At 40.1% G+C, this 15,618-nt stretch overlaps 1 protein-coding gene across 1 annotated transcript; it reads left to right on the top strand.

Moving 5' to 3' along the window:
* Positions 1–1,260: 1,260 nt before the first annotated feature.
* On the top strand, positions 1,261–14,691 carry wdfy1 (WD repeat and FYVE domain containing 1). Its single transcript, XM_082502269.1, has 12 exons — positions 1,261–1,681; positions 2,970–3,037; positions 3,649–3,722; positions 3,840–3,894; positions 6,699–6,849; positions 6,930–7,042; positions 9,598–9,724; positions 10,594–10,699; positions 10,868–10,969; positions 11,052–11,182; positions 11,274–11,382; positions 12,942–14,691. The coding sequence occupies exons 1-12, from the start codon at positions 1,545–1,547 to the stop codon at positions 12,999–13,001; spliced, it is 1,233 nt and encodes a 410-aa protein (XP_082358395.1). The 5' UTR covers positions 1,261–1,544; the 3' UTR covers positions 13,002–14,691.
* Positions 14,692–15,618: the final 927 nt, after the last annotated feature.

The raw sequence follows: 15,618 nt of genomic DNA, 5'->3' as shown, positions 1-15,618 counted from the left end.
CACAAAACGAGTTGAGATCAGGAATCTCTAATGCACTGAGTGTAATCAAATCTGTGGGAGCCAGAGTTCAGGCTGGGCTGTAGGGGATGAAATACTTATTTCACTCAATGACATGCAAATCAATGCGTAACTTTCATGAATATATTTCTGGATTTTCAGTTGCTTTTCTTCACTAAAAAAATGAAAGTATCATAAGATTTGAGACTCTTCAATTCTTTTGAAATGAGCAAACTTATACATTTAGCAGGACATCAAATAATTATTTTCTCTACTATGGTAGTTTTACATGCATATCTGAATATTATGGTACTTTTTTTTTTCAATTATAAACTCTGGCAGTCATATATTAGTAATTTAGCGGATCCATCTAGTTTTTAGTCAGCGCCACCAATGTACTTGAAAGCTTTTCATTATTGAGGGTCATGGATGGCTTGTTTATACAAGTTCCACAGGAAAAATTTTTTTTCTGTATTGGTCATGTGGGTGCCAATAAAACCCAGGGTAAAAAGTCTAAATCCTGTGTTACATAAATGAATTAAAATATATTTTACAAATTGTTAAAACCCTATATATCATTTACAATAGGACAAAGACACCAATTTTACCATATACAGTACTGTGCACACTCTACTGTATCTCCTTGCATGTCTACATGATGTCTCTGTCTTTTTTTTTCTTTTGTTTTCTTTTCCTTTTAAAAAAAAATATAGACGCAAATGGTAGCATATACAATGAGCAGCAGTGAGATTCAGTAATACGAGTATACAGAGTCGCCATCATCAACAATACACCAGAGGCTATTAAAAAGTCTTAAAAGAGCAGGTCCTGTGCTGTGATAGAATATCAAACCAGACTAGAAACGACACCGGTGTCATTATCGTGTAGAAAAGACTGCAGCTGCTGGAAGAACACTTTCTCTAACCGTTGGATAGACTGAGACTGGTCTAAAATTAGATGGTTCTGCAAGGTCAACATGTATTTCTTAATAACATATTTGTATTGGTTTTACTCGTTTTAAGAAGGTTGTCTACGGAAGAGGATTAGGGCCACTGGGGGGAAAAAAGTGGGAACGTCTTTTTTTTTCTTCTTTTCCCGAATTCTGAATAAAAAGTCAGAATTCTGAGATTAAAGTCAGAAAAGAAGAAAAAAATAGACGTGCCCAGTGGCCTTAATCCTCTTCCGTAGGTTGTCACTGTCCCTGTCATTGAACACATATTTGTAATTGTTGGTGGCCCTATTACGTGAAAAAGTCGTTTAAACAGACGAAAGGGAATTATATGTGATTTACTTATAGTTTGGTTTAACTCAGCAATATTAGTTAGTGTCTCGTGGCACTTGGTTGCTTGTGTTGTGATCCAGCATCTTGAAAAACCAAATAGTCTCTCATACAGCATTTATAAAATTCACAGTCTGAATTCGTTGGTCGCATTCCTCACGTTATTACGGTGATCCCGACAGCGGCTCCGGGTGTCAGCTGATCCTCCTTTACTGGCGAGTAAGGAGGAAAATCAGCTGAAGGAAAACACTCCTGGCTAGTTAAAACCATGGCTGCGGAGATTCACTCGAGGCCCCAGACAGCTAGACCGGTTCTGTTGAACAAGATCGAGGGACACTCGGACGCTGTCAATGCAGCCGTTTTAATACCCAAAGAAGATGGAGTAATCACGGTTAGCGAGGACAGGTATGTTTACCAGGCAAGCTAAGTGTAGCCTAATACTAGCTAGCGGGGGCTCGGTATATTTACTGGTCTTTAGACTCATAATACCTGGTGCACTGGCTTAAGAAGGACAGAATAAAGATAATAAGCAACGTGTATCGCTTTGAGAATATATATTTTCTAGGCTTCATAATAGCTGAGGAGAACGTAGGAGGGTGTGGGGATAGAAATACACTCAGAATCTGAGTTCAATCCGGAAAATCTCTGGATAATAGTAATGGACCTAATACGAAATGTAAAAATAAAGCTTCTTTTGTTCAGTATGTACCGTTTATTATTACTACTCGTGGCTTAATATGTGTAAAGATATTAAAACTGCTTGCAATGTTGTGCTTGCTAGCTAGCTTGCTACCGAGTACAGTAAACATTACTGTCAAAATGATGCCTTCAAGTGCTCGAGGATTTATTTGTCGAAATGGAACCCATTTTTGTAGTAATCGAAGTGGCTGTGATTTTTTTTTTAATTTTTTTTGTGGACATTAAATACCACACTTAGACATGTTAGATTTTAGAAAATGCATGCTTGGTCACAAGTGTTAAAAAGAGACTACATCCGCCTTCAGAGTAAAGGGAACTCAGTTAATACGAACAATGTTATACAGTACATATGAAAAGGAGAAGTTGTGGGGTGTTAAAACGGGTTCCTTCAAGAAAGCTGCACAGACGCTGTGTTTCATGTCTGTTTTTCTTTTCCTCGCAGACACGTTGCTTGCTAGTAAGTGAAACTGACTGAATTCCCTTTTTAATGGAAGAAAAAGGCTGTGGGAAGCGTACTTTGACTGCACTTGAAATGAAAAGTGCTGAAGATGCAACAGTACACAAGAATTCCGCAAAGCTGCCCAGTTTCCTATGTAAATGGCACGTTTAATGACTGAGTCATAAGGTGTTACAGTGGAAAGAATCACAACCAAATCTGCATTAGAAGTGCTTTTGTTAAAATCAGGTTCCAGATGTTAGCAGGCCAAAAGAAGATCCAAGAAGTGGTTTAATGCTAAGTTTAGCTTTGAGTCACCTCTTCTAAAATGTGGTTTTATTTGTGATCTCAGTCAAGCATGAAGTCGGCATCACTTCTGGTATTAATATTACTTCTGACAGTCAGGTCTTGTTAAGGTACAGAGTACTTTCCTCCATGGAAGGTGTTAAGTTGAATGTCATAAAATACGTCCTGCACAGAATGAGAATGTCGTTGCTTGTAGTTAACTGAACACTGGAGAGTACATTAAATGTTCACCTGTGTGACATATTCCTGCAGAACCATCCGTGTGTGGCTGAAGAGAGACAGTGGTCAGTACTGGCCGAGCATCTACCATACAGTCTCCTGTAAGTAACGCTGTATCACGCTTGGGTGAGACTACTTTGAAATGTCATCAGTTACTGATTTTATTTGACATGGCTGTTTCTCCCATTAGCCACGTACTTAACTGCTGCAGAATCAAGAGTGCCACAAATGTTGTTTTTGATCACATATTCTCATATATCTTCGTGCGTTTCTTACGAGTGCATTTTTATCGCTGCTGCTTTGTAATCAGATCAGGTTGAGGTTTTTCCTGATGACAGAAGGGTTGCACTGCTCATGAACGTGTCTGTGTTGCACATTTTTGAAGTTAGAGAGACGGCGATGTTGCCAGGGAGGAATTTTAGAGGGATGACATCTACTGCTCGATTTCATCTTGATGCAATCTTTCCTGTCCTCACAACAAAAGAGGCATGAATTAATAGCAGTTGGTCTTTATGAAAGAACCTTTTTCTAATTTGAATCCTTCAATAATTTAAAGCTACAGCTGAAGTCAGAATTAAACAAATATATTCAGAAACTGCTGACAGTTATTTTCATCCATTACCCCCCTGCTCTGACTGCATTTACAGCCATATAATGAAACCCCCTGTGTGTGACGTTCCCGCTCACTGTGAATGTCTTCACTTCTTTCCAGCTCCATGCTCTTGCATGTCGTATCACCACGACAGCAGACGCATCTTCATAGGCCAGGACAATGGGGCGATTGTGGTGAGTGCAGCTAACCCAGACACGTTGGCTTCATATTTTCTTTGTTGAATCTGGCTTTAGAGGGTTTGAAGAGTTATTTAATTTGAAGTTATTTCCGTTTGTTTGCTCGAATTGCAGGAGTTTCTCATCTCCGAAGACTTCAACAAGATGAACCACGTGAAAACGTATCCAGGTGAGATCATGAGATAAGAAAATTAATAGAAGAAGTAGAGTCCAGTTTGAGTGTACGAGGCTAATCAGCGAGTTATTCGACTTAAATTAAAAGGCCTAACTCTACATGGTGGATTATTAAACCACAGATGATATCAAAATCGAAGGCAATGATGAAGTGCCTTAAAACTGCATTCTTTTTAATAGCAACCAGGGGCATTACCTGGCAGGTGAACAGGTCAAAAGGTCTTCCGGTCGTATAGAAGTCTATGGGACAACAGCCCTCAGCCTTGACTTGTGTGAAAACTTTCCTGATGATTTTATGGCCTAAATTATTCATTTCAGGTCATAATGAATAACACATTAAGTCCATTTTTAAAAATTCTGGTCATTGTAAGTTGCAGAAAGGAGGCTTATCCAGGGTATCGGCTAATGACTTGTCAAAACACACTTTGTGTGGTTTGACAGTCACAGAACAGCCACACAGGGGGAGCAGCATGCGTTTATGTGAGAGGAGCAGTGTTTGCACAAACATGTCTACTTTCTGATGAACGAGAGCAAGTACTGAACATGGAAGAGCCACTGAAACTAAAATATCGATCCTAGTATTGATTCGATACCAATATCAGCATTGGCATCAGTACTGTTGATATTTAGATTGGTTGCCCCTCCCCCCAAATAAAAAGTTGTCAAATGATTGCTACTTCACTCTGTCTGTACTTTTTACACATCCATTTCCCTTTTCAAACTTCAAAAAGCTTGTAAAAAAGAACTTGTCAGTTTCCGGTTAGTGGACACTATGACACAGCAAAGGCCCTGACTGACAGCTGGGAGGTTAATAAGTGAGGAAATGAAATTGAAAACTTTCTTGGTTGGTGCATGACTCACCTGATTAAGAGAGAAGGAAAAAGACAGTATTACAAATGTGCCATGGCTTCAGCCGGTCCGGGATGTCAACAGCCCTTAGCCTGAGTGAGTCATCTGTTGCAGAGATGCTGCAAATGAGCTGTCAAAAAGAGAACTGATGACATGTGGTTTGAAAACTACCGGTGTATTATCAAATAGCATCACCCACAAAATATTTCTTCATCGCAATAAGAAGTCAGAAGGTCAGCCCTCCACAAATGCACATTTAAACTGTGCTAATAGATCCAAGTGGAAGGCGTTTCAGAAAATTATTTTGCTTTGTAACACAGGCACCTTTAAACTGTTGTTCCACTGTGATCTTCATCTGCTGTTATACTGCCACTGTTGCTTGTTCCTGTGACTGTACCAGCAGCTATTTATCCTCCTCAGCAGGCTTGAGCCAGCACATGTCACCACTATAATGGTCCATCTGGTTTCTACCGTTCGTAGCACAATCAAGCTGCCAAGCCTGACCGGCAGCGACAGAAAGCCACAGTCAGTTTAAACATACACGAGGGCTGTGAGCCATGCACAGTTTAGCATCATCACTGGCAGGCAGTGTTCATTTCCTTAGAGCTGTACACGAGAGAACATTGACCTCTTTTAACGTCCTTTATGCCAGCACGTGTTCAGTCTGCTTCTAAATTTTTGTAAAAGAATGATTTTAGAAAAATCTTTCCTCTCTGGACTTCAGTTTAATTACTTAGCAAAGTCTGTGCTCCATTTATTATGTGAGCGTGTTCACCGTGACCTGGTGAGGACATTCTTATTTGTCGTTATTAGTCATAATAGATGTAATAGCCATTACATCACCAGCACTCAAGTCACCCACAGATTACAGATTTAAGTAAGTAAGCTAGATGGATTTAGGGGATAAAAATGTTCCTCTAGTTATGCAGACAAGACAAATGCAGTAAAAAGGAATACAGACACAGGAAATACAAAATGGATAGTAACGGAGAGAATTAGTCATGTGGTCATGTGCACTTGGATTAGGCAAATATGACTCCCTTCTGAACTTTATCAGTGATGTTTTACATTTCTATCAGCCATAAAGATAATGGCAGTAATAAATGAGAAGGTTATGGCATTTTACATTCAAAAGTTCCAAAGGTTAGCTTCACTGTGACGTCTATAAAAAACACACACACAATTTAATTCCATAATTCAGGCTCAGAAGAGGAGTTTGAGACTATTTTTTATTTTATTTGTCTTTGATTTGGTAACACTGACACTTGATTATTCAGTTCTGTACATGTGAACTTTACTAGTTAACAGAAGAAAACAACGGCAAGGCAATTATTCTGATTAGTGACATAAAGTGATTTGATTTAAAGCTGCTGTAGTCACCATATTTATTTTTTCAGTGATTTAAATAAGCACACAATGGTTATTTCACTCATCTCACCCAGGTCATTTGGAAAGATTTTTTTCCTTTTTAGAGAAGGTGTAGAAAACATCTGGAATAAAAGATCCAGAAATCTTAACCTTACCAGAAGCCCTTGAAATTGCAACACAGGTTAATGTTGTGAAAGTAGGCCATATATATTCTTATAATACCTTTCCTCTGTCCACTTTATAGTTAGTTTATGTTCTGTTGCCATTAATCAGTGCTGCTTTCAATATACTTGGAAAAACCTACACATGGGCACATAGTATGTGGGATGTATTGTGATTTATTTGAATGTAGCTGTTGGCCAGTTTGAAACAATACAGTACAACAGGAGTAGTTGAGCCCCTGCTGTTTGCAAAGGCTGAGATGTTGACTGCAAATTGTTTGAAAGGATTCGTTTGTGTGGATTACAGGAACACTAAGCAGAACCTGTGATTGGATCAGGACATAAAGAGAGCAAAGTCTTCTTTTTGTCATCTACATGCATTGTTGCTCTTTAGCACTTATTATGTATTTGTTCTTTGCAGCCCACCAGAACCGCGTGTCAGATATGGTCTTCTCCCTGGAGAGTGAGTGGGTGGTGAGTACCGGCCATGATAAGAGTGTGAGCTGGATGTGCACCCAGAGTGGCAGCATGCTGGGGAGACACTACTTCACTGCCTGGGCCTCCTGCCTGCAGTATCCTTTATTCACTGTTTGTGCCGCATTTAGAGTACAGTAACATGTAAAGCCAGTTCAAGCCCTGACTCCTCGCTCAGATACGATCAAGAGACACAGCACGCCTTCGTAGGCGACCACTCAGGACAGATCACTCTGCTGAAGCTGGAGAGGCAGACGTACTCCACCATCACTACACTGAAGGGTCATGAAGGTAAAGGCATACATGATACACACAAATGTTGCTTCCTTGATAAACAGGCACCAAATACCAACATTTATGTAGCAATTAAATACATAATTCCTGCCCTCTTTCTTGTTAGAGCTATTTTTTTTCCTACCAATTTCTCATGTGTGATGATATTCTCTCGAGGTCCTTCTTGTTTGCGACTTTTTAGGGGAGTTCTGGGTTATCTCTCATTAATATGCATCCACAAGCTTTAAGAGCATCTTGCAGTCTGGAGATCTCGGTGGATAAACGTATAGATAAATGAAGCGATAACTGTATTGACTAGATTTTCTAGTCTATATATGTCCTAAAAAACATTTAAAGTCATTCATTGTAACAGAGCTTATAGCACAATCAAAAACCACAGAGCTTTCATGTAACAGAAGTGTGGTTGAGATTTTGAAAATGTAAATCACAATCTTATAATTATTAACTTGTTAGACATCAAGGAGACCTGGATCAGGAGAAAAAATGGAAAAACGTTGGCTTATGTTGTTTTCCTATATGGTACTGTAAGGTTAGTGCTCATATATTGGGATATAAGTATTGTATTGAGCATAGAAGCTATACAGAAACTAAAACGTCAGTATCAGCTCACATTGATTCACATTATTTAATTCGTGATACCCACTAATTTGGAAGTTATCAAACAAAAAACTTCCAAATTAGTGACTTATGGCGAACAGTTGGTGTTTTTCTTGAGCTGAATCTCTCATCAATCACTGACCGTTGGTCGCCCCAGCACCAGTACGGGAAGCTGCTCCTGGAGGTGTAAGTGACGCAGCTGCTTGCACAGAAGGAACCGCACCAGCTGTCAGTATCATACAGGCCTGGCTTCAAAATCCCCTCCAGAACTCATATCATATCACCAGGAATGTAATCTTCCTGTTCTATGACAGCTGCAGCTGGCACAAAAACAAGTTCCATTTCTCTTCCTCTCAGGAAAACTGGTCTCACACAATAGTTCACCATGTTTACATATGCTTAAAACACCAGTTTGCTATAGTGAGAGTGAGGCAGAGACGTCTCCCCGTGTAACGTAAGATGATCTGCTCCTTGAGGCGGGGAGGGGGTGGCTAAGTTAGTTCACTTTGCACAGGTAAAGACCAAACGATCAGATGACCCCCTATGAGCAAGCACTTGGCGAAAGTGGGAAGGAAAAACTCCCTTTTAACAGGAAGAAACCTCCAGCAGAACCAGACAATCAGATCCCACTGCTAGATGACAGACTAAACTGTCAGCAGCTGTTTGTGGAGCTGCATTGTTTGTGCCATCTTGTGTTTGACCTGTTGTTGCATGATGTTTTCTTTCAGTCCACTCAGAAACAATGACAAGAAACATGTCCACTCACAGCAGGCAGGTAAACGGAAAGAATGATCAACAAAGTTTAAAAAAACAGAAGTGGCGCTAACGGAAGATGTAAACACGTCATAGTTTACAGCACTACTGCTGCTGTTTGCCTTTAAGAGGCAAAATTCATCATGTCGAGTATAGCACTAAGCTGCAAAAGCCAGACCTTTGTTTCTCATTTCAACAGCAGTTTTGTTTTGGCTGGTTGATGATGATGGTGTTGGTGGAAAATGCCTTCTCACTTGCAGCTCTACAAATTCCTGTAACTGCTTGTTTTAGTTGAGGCTTGGCAGCTGCAATGTTTTCATGCTCATCAGAACCACTCAGTGGCCACTTGAGGCTTTTTAGATGGGAGAATGACTCAGTTTGTATCAAGATGCAAATGCAAACGATGATCTGTGACTCAGATGAGATTTGCAGTCAAGGGGCTCAGTGTCCTTGTAGCTGTGCCAAGAAAATGGATCGCACAACAAATTTGAACTGCCGAGACACTTGGCTGTGTGAGACAAACACTTCCCTGTGTTCTTCTTTGGGTTTTTGATAACCAGGCACTGAGTAAAATATGTGATCCTTTCAGAGCCTGTTTTTATTTATTTATTTATTTATTTTTAGCCTCAAACATGTTGCCTGTGGTATAGCCAGGTGGAACAGGCAAATCACACGATTTTAGAAAACCTAAAAATACAAACGCTTGCATTAAACCAGTCTGAATCTTGTTACTGCTCTCTTTGATCTGCACCTGTGCTCTGGTGCTCATGGTTACACATGGTAATTGGACAGATGGTGATACATATTAATAGGTGGGCTCCAACTGTGCACAAGCCCCAAATATTTAATGGAGATTATGTTCCATTAAAATTGGAAAAGACAACATAAAGGTCAGATGTAATGTCAGAGTCATCGCTGATATTACTGGTGTTAGAAGTTGCTCTATGTGGCTTTCATTTGGCTCAATAGCACAGAAATATGTAATATGTTATAGTGGTAGTGCGTGCTTATTAGACAAAATAATTAAATTATAGCTGGAGTCATTAAGAGAGTCGTGCTGTAAAATGTTACTTGGAACTGGCTGCATTTCTCCCAGCGGGCACTGGGTGGAGCCAGCAGATCGCACCATGATCCTGTGTCCCGTTGAGCTCCTGGCAGAAGATGGAAACACGTATAATGAGTCTGTTTTCTTTTGCATCCAGGTAGTGTAGGAGCGCTGTGGTGGGACCCAGTCCAGAGGCTGCTCTTCTCAGGGGCCTCCGACCACAGTGTCATTATGTGGGACATCGGAGGCCGCAAAGGACGAACACTGCTCTTGCAGGGGCATCAGTAAGTTATAGTGTCGCTACATTCAGGCATGGGATCCCAGTTTGCTGTCATTCTGCTTTTTGTCAAAGATGTGGGAACTTCAAAGTGAGTTCGCAAAATGGGATGTTGATATGTGAACAATTCTTCAGGAATAAAACTCCACGTCCCTGTTTTTATCCTTTTCAAAGCAGTGTCTATGTGCAGTACACTCTGTAACCGCATCCTCTTGTCAAAGGCAGGTCTCGCCTAGTGTCAGTTGCAGCTTTCCCCAGGCACTGTCACCATTTTTATCTCCTGTCTTCATCCATATTTTACCACCTCCCAGGTACAGGAATTATCCACAAAGCCCATGTACACTGATGCCTATCAGAGCCAGTCTCAAAAGACCCCGTTGTTCCCTGTCAGGATTTGCAGACATTTATCTCTCAGACACCCATAAACTGAGAGTTATGACACACTACAGGTCTTAAACCCTGTTGTGGATCTGTATCTTTTTTTTCCTTATCCTGTCCTCCAGTTTACTTGTATATCAATGTCGGCCTGTTCTGCTTATTATAGGTTTCCATACACAGCTTATACTTGGCCGTGGTGCAGCCTTCAGTTCATAAACTCTGTGAAGCAAGCTGTTTTAGTTCTCTTCCTTTTCCCTCTAAGCCAACTTTCATCTGATTTGCTGGCACTCACAAGCAAAAGGTTGAACAGCAAGTGAGGCTGTTGTCGTCGTACCCTGAGATGATCATATCCCTTGTTAGTGACATCAGTCATATACAAGAGTAGTAAAAAAGAAAATCGTTTCCACCGGTGTTTCTGTCCACCAGGTGAACACTTGTCCACTATTGTTGTAGTTGTTAAGATATGTATTGTCTTGTCTGTATCTTTGACTCCTTTAGCGAGCGCGTTCAGGCTCTGCGTTACCTCCAGTTGACCAGGCAGTTGGTGTCATGCTCCGCTGATGGAGGCATCGCAGTGTGGAACATGGACACGCAGAGAGAAGAGGTTTGAATCATAAGCCAGTTTTCTCTGTGTGCACTGTTTTAGTATTAGATTGTTGCTATCAGTGGTAAAGAGTTTAGTCGCTCCTTTGTATTTTCATCTTAGTCCTTGTGTGACTGCTCGAGTGTCTCTGTGTGTGTAATGTTAGCCTTCGAGTCTGTCTGTCTGCAGGCGCCTCAGTGGTTAGACAGCGACTCTTGTCAGAAGTGTGAGCAGCCTTTCTTCTGGAATATCAAACAGATGTGGGACACTAAGACCCTGGGACTTAGACAGGTAGGTTGCTCATGCCTGTGTCCTTAGCATTTTGATGTCCTCATTAGTCACAATGTGATATGAGCTTGTTTCCTGTGTGCAGCACCACTGCAGGAAGTGCGGCAAGGCCGTGTGTGGAAAATGTAGCTCCAAACGCTCTACGTTTCCAATCATGGGCTTTGAGTTCCCGGTGCGGGTGTGTGATGCCTGCTTTGAAACCATCAAAGAAGAAGAGTGAGTTTAATTTTGTGTAGTATTCACATTATATAACCCCTTTACCAGATTAGTGAGGGAAAGTAATGAAATGCTGTCATTGTGTGTGTAGTCGGACACCGCTGGCCACGTTCCACGAGGGGAAACACAACATCGCTCACATGGACATGGATCCATCGAGAGGCCTGATGGTCACTTGTGGAAGTGACCGCATTGTTAAGGTCAACAACAGTTCTTTGATACCAGATAATTCATGCATGTGAGCAGGCTGTGTTAAGCACAGAGCCTCTGAAGCAAAATGCAACCCAAAGCAAATCAAGCCCACAATCTAGCTTTACCTATTTTTTTTTTGTATATGAAAACATTCATATTTACAGGCAGTCCTATAAAACCTTTCAGCATTATAAAAAGCAGCATGCAAAACCTTTTTAATCTGAATTAGAGCCTTAAAAATATCATTAAAAAACTGCTTTTAATTGGACTCCTGATTTCACACATCCGCTAAAACCAGCACTACATGTGACATTGTGCAGAGCTATGTCATGTTCATCCTCCTTCCAAAACAGATCTCCGTTAAATCTGAAAAACCTTAGATCATAATCTGTGTGTAAAAGATGGAGATGGCCACCATGACGTCACCCATTGTTTCACAGACTACCTCTGAGTTTGGTATTTTGGACATCTTGATTTTATAAAACTGGACATGGCCATATGTGTATGGTAGAACTGGGAGTTATTAGCTAATGGTGGGGGTGGCTAATTAGCAAGAGCAACACATAATATACTGAACTATTAATGATTGTAATTAATATTGTATTGTTGTATTTATGGATGTATTGTATGATATGTGAATTGTTTTGCTATTGTCTCAACAGCTGAGAGAGCAGTATATATACTGTAAACCTGAGAATGACTAAATTAACAACAGATTTGATTTGGCATATGAAGAATAAGAAACCAAGCTGTAACTTAAGTAACCCCACTAATTTTGGCTATCATTGTAGAAAACGAATGATAGCTATAAATCTCTGCATTTTGCCATTAAATTATTTATATTTGGCTAAAATTAGTACCACATTATACACAACTTACTGTCATGGATGGTGTTAGCTGCCAATGGTTTTTGGTAAGCTACTAGGATTTCCACACACCTTTCGCTAGCGGTAACATTTGCAAGGCAGATGTGGTTAGCCAGCAAGCTGGGACATATCTACACTACATAAATTAAATGATTAATTGAGTTACTAGATGTTCGAGACAGTGTTCTGTTGCCAAACATAAGCAGTCCCTCTATAAATTGAATGTCTGAATAGCTTACATAAAACATGCTCTCTTCTGAGTAATGTTAGCTTACCGTTTCTTGATATTTGTTTTTATTGCATTCCAATTCTAAGCTACTGTTTACTAATGTTGCTCACTATTGATGCTGAGATTGGAAGAGAGGCATTGAGCCAAGGCACTTGAAAACATGTTTGAATTTTCAAGAAGAAAAGAAAATCCTTTAAATTTCTCTGGTTTTAGATTCTCATTAGCAAACATTTGCAACTTTTTTGTCATATGTGATGATATTAATGCAATCAAAGCTTTAGAAAGTTCATGTTTTCACTTTTTGCATATATTGTCTCAACATTTTTGAATATCTGCCTTGCTTGAAAACCTTCTAGCCTGTTGTCTTGGGTGTTGTGTACACTGTTGTGGAGTTTGTGTTGTTTCATGTTTTCCTTACTTCACATCCACATTTATCTGTCCTGACATTCTTGTTGGCTGTTTGTCTCCACAGATATGGGATATGACACAGGTGGTTGGCTGTAGCTTAGCAACAGGCTTCTCCCCACGCTGATTGGCCAAGGCCTCTACACAGTGGCCCCACTGGCCCTTCATTTGCTCCGCCCATTCTTCTAATGTCATGGAAACCCCTCTGTACAGTACAGCTCCCCTTCACGCCTGAGATCTTCAGCTGCAGCCAGGCTTCTGCTCGGTGAACGCGTGTGTGCGTGTGTGCGTGTGTGCGTGCGTGAGTGCGTGCGTGCAGCCCTCCACATTCTTTTTGCTTCTCATAACAATCTTTTCTTTAATTTCACCATCAGTCTTACATCAGACTGTGTTTGACTGATTTGATGCTCTGATCTGAAACGCCACCCTAAGCACAACGAGGGCTGTGTGCGTGTACATGTGTGCATGTGCTCTAACAGGTTCTCCTAAGAGACGAATGGTATTGATATCAGTGTTTACATTCAAGTATATCTGATTGCTTCTTTTGACAAAGGTCCTTTTTTCCTTTTTCTTTTTTCTTGGCCTTGAATTGTATGTGTTTCACTAAAATGCTGACTAGCCATTCCTGTGAAAACTTCCCTTGCTTATTAGTGTGGCCCACAAACTGCATATCACAGCATACCATCTGTATATAGCCCTGTGTCACGTGTGTGGAGCTGGATGCTTGAAATGACTCTCTCTGTCTCTGATTTCTTTCACTAGTTGGCCTTAAATCACTCTCAGGAGGTTTTACATCAGTAGGTTGTCACTAGGCGGGGCTCTGTTGATGTCAATTTTACCTTAAATAAATGTGTAATGTGAAAATTAATAGAACAGGCGCTTCCGTGAAGGATGAAGGAAATCTCTTGATAAAATATCTCCCAGGGCATTTGATGCAGCTGCGTGACATCAGTGACCAAGCCTCCGTCTCATCGTCTCAGGTGAAGGATGGAAAAGTTGGAAACATTCATATGAACGGGCGCCGACAGCCACAAAGTCCTGTCGCCACCATTCCGAGGAGCTGCGTTACCGTTTGAGATGTGATTAGCATTAGCTTTGTAGGTTAAATTCCCTAACGTCATGCTGGTGCAAATGAGTTTTTCAAAAAGCACAGGAGCATGCCACCTCTTAGATATGCGTCGCTTTCTTTGGAAAATATTTAAAATTGTGGTGTAAAAATTGATTTCCTGCCACCACAAAGGCTCTTGGGTACTAGACAGGTACTCTAAACTAATGTAGCACTTAATGCTGACGTGCTGAATTTTTCTCCAGCTAAATCGAGGTACAGCTGAGTGCTGCCTGCGTTCCTTCAAAAGCCTTAAAGAGAGAAGGACACAAAGCCTTTTTAAATGGTTTGCCAGTGCTTATGACTGTTCACTCGCGCTCACTCTCATGCACTCATGTCATCACAAAGCTCTCGTTTCCTTTCACCCTTTCTGATTGTCCCAGATTAAACACAGATGTGCATCTGTACATTAAGGATGTCTCATAACGTTCTCAGCACTGCACTTACTTGCACAATGGTTGCTTTTTGAATTAAAGAAAACATTTTTTGGTAAGTTAATCTGTGGAAGTAACGATAGCTTAATTCCATGTAGCATCCTTGTAAATAGCGGCTAATATCCCCTCATGTCAGACTAACGCTTGCCTTATTGTAAGTGGACAAATGAACATTATGTTGGAACTCCTGATTTCAAAATGTACTCACATTCCAGTTTTTTGATTATGTAGTGTATATTTATATTTGTAGTAAAGTATTTATCAGTTATCAGTGTAAATGGATCCTTAGTTTTCTTTATTTCCCTTGTTATAAATGACAAACTAGACCTTCAGTAAAGCACATGCAAACTGGCTAATGTTGAAATGATCTGTGGTGTTGGATCATGTAGTATTTTACATGGCTACATGGATGGAGATTGATTGGTTTGGGATGATTGTTATAGCAAAATAATGTATGATTTACATGCACACAATGCTATACTTGGGGTTAGACTGATAGCTGACAATAATGTAAAGCTTTACAGGAAGGGTAATTTATTTTTAAATGTCAGCATACATATTGGGTTCTTTTGGGATTTATTTCTTCACAAAGTGGACACAGAAGCTCTGCTATAAAACATGACTTAAAATTTGTGCACTTATTAAAAAATAATATTATTAAAGCTGCGTATTTGTATTTTGTAACTGGCAGGAGCCAAGCTGAGAGGAGAAGAGTCCAAAGTTAAAAGTTTTAACATTAAAACTACGTTTGACCTGAGAGGTCAAACACATATACTTAAGGAAACACCAGCAAATAGTAAAATGTCTATTTGACATTTAGGACCAATAGAAAAATTAAAATATCACACACAAGTCAATGGAAGTCTTTTTTTTGGGGGGGGGGGGGAGAATCTCACAAAACTGAACAAAAACGAAATGTTTTTAGGGACACAGTATTGTGATGGAACAGCTGCGGAAGTAAAAGGTTTGTTCTGAGAGATGCTTAAAAGAAACAAAGGGTTTATCTGTGACCTGAGGAAAAAGATGAGGGGTAGTATGTGTTTTAATCACATATTCATAAAATACTGTAGATGCATGTTTGCTTTTAGCTGTTTACTGTTAGTTTGTCACCTCCACAGCTGGTCCGTCTCCCCAAAAACACTTTTGTTGCGTTTCTTTTGTTTTTTGAGGTTGGTTTTCTATAGATTTTTTTTTTTTTTTTACCT

The sequence above is a fragment of the Aulonocara stuartgranti genome (assembly GCF_965226115.1).
Source record: "Aulonocara stuartgranti genome assembly, chromosome: 14".
NCBI classification, from domain to species: domain Eukaryota; kingdom Metazoa; phylum Chordata; class Actinopteri; order Cichliformes; family Cichlidae; genus Aulonocara; species Aulonocara stuartgranti.
The sequence above is the reverse complement of the archived record's forward strand: the minus strand, read 5'-3'. Positions and strand labels throughout refer to the sequence as shown.

Coding starts and splice junctions, on each gene's coding strand:
- wdfy1 (XM_082502269.1), top strand. CDS start 1,545: ATGGCTGCGGAGATTCACTCGAGGCCCCAGACAGCTAGACCGGTTCTG. Junction 3,038..3,648: donor CATCTACCATACAGTCTCCT/GTAAGTAACGCT, acceptor ACTTCTTTCCAG/CTCCATGCTCTTGCATGTCG. Junction 10,970..11,051: donor AGACCCTGGGACTTAGACAG/GTAGGTTGCTCA, acceptor TCCTGTGTGCAG/CACCACTGCAGGAAGTGCGG.